Source organism: Musa acuminata, chromosome BXJ3-8 (assembly GCF_036884655.1).
Source record: "Musa acuminata AAA Group cultivar baxijiao chromosome BXJ3-8, Cavendish_Baxijiao_AAA, whole genome shotgun sequence".
Taxonomy (NCBI): domain Eukaryota; kingdom Viridiplantae; phylum Streptophyta; class Magnoliopsida; order Zingiberales; family Musaceae; genus Musa; species Musa acuminata.
In genome coordinates this window covers 50075321-50078917 of record NC_088356.1, presented here as the reverse complement: position 1 = coordinate 50078917, position 3597 = coordinate 50075321, and the positions used below count along the sequence as shown (strand labels likewise).

The window sequence follows — 3597 nt, the reverse complement described above, 5'->3', positions numbered from 1 at the left end:
TATCGACGACGTCATAAGCCGCGGTTCGTTCCCCTTTTGTAGTCGCTGGAGAAACAGAAGCAGATCCCCGGGAAAGGGGACGGCGGGGAAGGGAGAGAGGAAGACGTGCGACGAGCGATGCAGCTGTGTTCGTGCTTCGGCCCTTCGAAGGCCGAGAGGCGGGAGGCGGATCGGCTCGAGGCCGAAGAAGCCCGCGCCAGAGCCGCCGAAGCCGCTCAGAAGAGGCAATTCCCCTTCCCAAATCCCCCTTCTCCCCCCCTTGCCTCTATATCTTTTATTATGATCCCTGAGTTATTTGTAGCAACGAAGTCTTCTCTCGATTTGTATGGATCGAAGTTTCTCTGATCGGTGAATTGCAGGCAGGAGCAATTTGACAAGTCGGCCGCCGGGAAGGCAGCCCGAGCGCAGATAGCGGCAACAAAGAAATCCAGCGAGCCGAGCAAAGGAGAACCTGTTCTCAAGGTAACGTAGATCCCATTGATTATTAATTTTCTTTTTGTGTTCGGTCAGCAGAGAACAAAATGCTTGTTTCTTCTGTTGATATTATCCTTCCTTGACTAAAATTTTGGGCGTCGTGGTTGCAGTGGCAGATGGGATGATTACTCTCTTTTTGTGGATAATAACAGCAAAGTTGTAAGTTAATATCTCTAATTCAATGAATTGCTGCCCACTAGGGCAAGTCTATCCATTCTTATATTTCATGCTTATTTTCACATTGTAGTAAGTGGGAAACTTGTTGTTTGATTGCTTGTTTAGTGTGTGAACTTTGGTTGCATCTATATGTATTTTCTTCACTGCTATGAGCTACTTTTTCCATTCTGGATTCCAGAGGGGGGGGGCAAAGTTATGCGGTTGAAGAATGAAAATCCATAGGCCTTGCCGTATTTTTTTTTTTTATTGTAAATAATCGCCAAAAGTCTTTATCTAAAATCATAATTTATCATCTTAAGAATGAAATAACTTAAGCACGTACAAAGGGAAATGCTTCAGAGAAGTGGGTAAAGGTTTATAAGATGCTATGATTAAAGATCAGCCATAATAATTTACAAACACTTTGGGGAAGAAAAATCGTAATGGTAGGCAGACCCTATTTTAGTTTCTTCTCTTCCATTTTAGTAGTTCTCAATGAAATATTTTATACTTTCCTGTTGTCATAGCATTGCTTTAACTAAATGGAGGAAGCTTACACTATAAGAAAAAGGTTTACTTGCAACAACAGCTGATTAGGAGGCGGTGGATTCTACTAGCAACTTGAAATTGACTTTAACATTTGACCATCTAATTCTTAGTTTTTTCTTCTTAGGCTACAGAATGGTCTTGTGAAATAGCACATCAGAATTAGTATTCTGACAATAAATTCATTAATGGGTTGTTAGGACAGATGTATGACTGTGAGATTTGTATTTATTAGAAAGCATGTGTTTTTTCCTTGTTTTCTTCTTAGAAGTTTCAACTAGTGTATAATAGTTCACTACCATGGTGTAATTGCTTATAAAAATGAGGAATTTGTCATAGTAAGAAAAGGTGATGTACTGTATGCATGAGCAAACTGTGTCAGTGCTCCATTACTTTCTTTCTTAACACTACAAAGTACTGTATGCATGTATATACTATTATATTGTTTTAATTTTTTTATCTCACTAATGCATGATCATCTAGGTTCCAAGAAGGCCATATGTGCATATTGCTTTCTTGAATTTGTGGTTCTTTATTGTTGAGCAAAATCATGTTCTTTGTTAGAATTTTGTTAGAATTCTTCAATATTTTGTTAGAATTATTTCCCCTAGATAACTTGTCTCTTGAGTCTTAGCCAAAATGTTGGCTAATCCAATTTGTTCCAATTAATCTCAGTGTCAAATTCTAGCATTGATCCTAATGATAATATTGATCTTTGAAAAGTTTGCTGAACCCTTGAGTTTCCACTATTGCCAAGCAAGATAATGTAATGGACTTCGACTCATGGCCCATGTTGGTTTACAAGTTACCTTATCAGATCTCTGATCTTACTTATGTACCAGCTATGGAGTAGATTTGACCTCTATGTCATTTTGTTCCCAAGTATTTTTTAGGACATATGCAATGCACAATCATTGGCTGATTATGGGGCACTATGGTCAGGTTGAATTAGCACATCAGGGTACCTTGGTCCACAATGCAACAGACTATATACTTATGTATTATATAATCTGAGTGAGAAAGATGCCATGACTTAAAGATCAGTCAGAACAAATCACACAAGTATTTTGGAAGGAAATGAGAGGGTTGGCATACCTTATTATAGTTTTCCCTGTCCTGTTATTAGAGGGTTATGATGAAATCTTTAAGATCTTTGAGACTTCTTTTGAGTCGCAGCATTGCTCCAGTAGTAACGAGTGAAATAATGTATGGGTTTACTTGCAAAACAGCTGAAGAGAAGCATGGCTCAAATATCAAAAGATGTAACAGGTAGGCGGATTCTATGGACATTCTTATCTAGAGGTGTTCTTCCCCACTTTCCCCCCTCCCTCCATTGATGACAGTATAAAATTCTTATTATATGTTCTTCGATGGAGATAAATTTTGATAACTGGTCAAACATTGCCATGCCTATGTATAGATGGCTGATTAGGATGTACCCAGGGCAACCCCAAAAAACTGACTTTGGTGCAATAAGGACATATGAAAAGAGCAACAGGGAAATATTGTCTTATGAAAAAATTGTCATGCTTTTTTGTATTGTGAAAAATGCTTAGAATGTTACATTTTCTTATCTTGTCTGTCAAAATTTCATCTGGATTGGTGATGTTGATATTCAACTTGATTGGGGACTTAAGTTATGAAATATTAGAAGCTGCTTGCAATTTTAAAATGGCTTAAATAACGTTTTTTCATCTAATAACTTCTAGCTTTCTTTGTCCAGAGTAAGTAAGGAATGGAGTGGCGGAAACGTGCGTCTTCTTAGTTCAGAATAAAGGTCTTGAGGATAAATTCACTTCACAGATCTCGTTCGGATAAGTGTATGGCTTTTCCATCTGTACTTATTAGAAACCATGTGTTTGTTTCCTCGTTTTGTTCTCGGAAGCCATGAACTTTCCAACCAGTTAATAGTATTTTCGATGCCTTGGTGTAAATATTCATGAAAAATCAAGAATGGGTTTGTTTTTCATATTTTAGAGTGATGCTTATCGAAGTAAATTTGATAGGAGGTTCCTCTTCTAGGTTAACATAATTCCTTCCTTTTATTTAATGTTCATTGTCATCATTTGGAAGCCAGAACCCAAGGGAGGTGGATAATCAACTACATCAACGCCAAAAGTTTTCATTGTTAGCTTTGACAAAGGTCATGACAAATCTCTGTTGTTGCATATTATCCCAAGCAGCAGCAGAGAGAGGGAATAGGCAGGGCCCTCCGATAATAAATGTGCATTGAAACTAAGGTTGTGGTGGTGCATTATATCACTGATGCGTTTCAAGGGATTTATGAAGAAAGCAAACAGCACCTTGAAGGTTTGAACATTTAAATGTATGTTTGGTGGATATATTATGTGATTAAGAATAGTTGCCGACTAGAAGTGACTTTGTTATAGAAGTGGCTTTCCAGAAAGATAAAAAAATATA

At 37.7% G+C, this 3597-nt stretch overlaps 1 protein-coding gene across 1 annotated transcript; it reads left to right on the top strand.

Annotated features, from left to right (window-relative positions):
- On the top strand, window positions 1-3145 carry LOC135586947 (uncharacterized). The gene is made up of 4 exons (XM_065163446.1): window positions 1-224; window positions 360-462; window positions 585-633; window positions 2900-3145. The coding sequence occupies exons 1-3, from the start codon at window positions 118-120 to the stop codon at window positions 597-599; spliced, it is 225 nt and encodes a 74-aa protein (XP_065019518.1). The 5' UTR covers window positions 1-117; the 3' UTR covers window positions 600-633; window positions 2900-3145.
- Window positions 3146-3597: the final 452 nt, after the last annotated feature.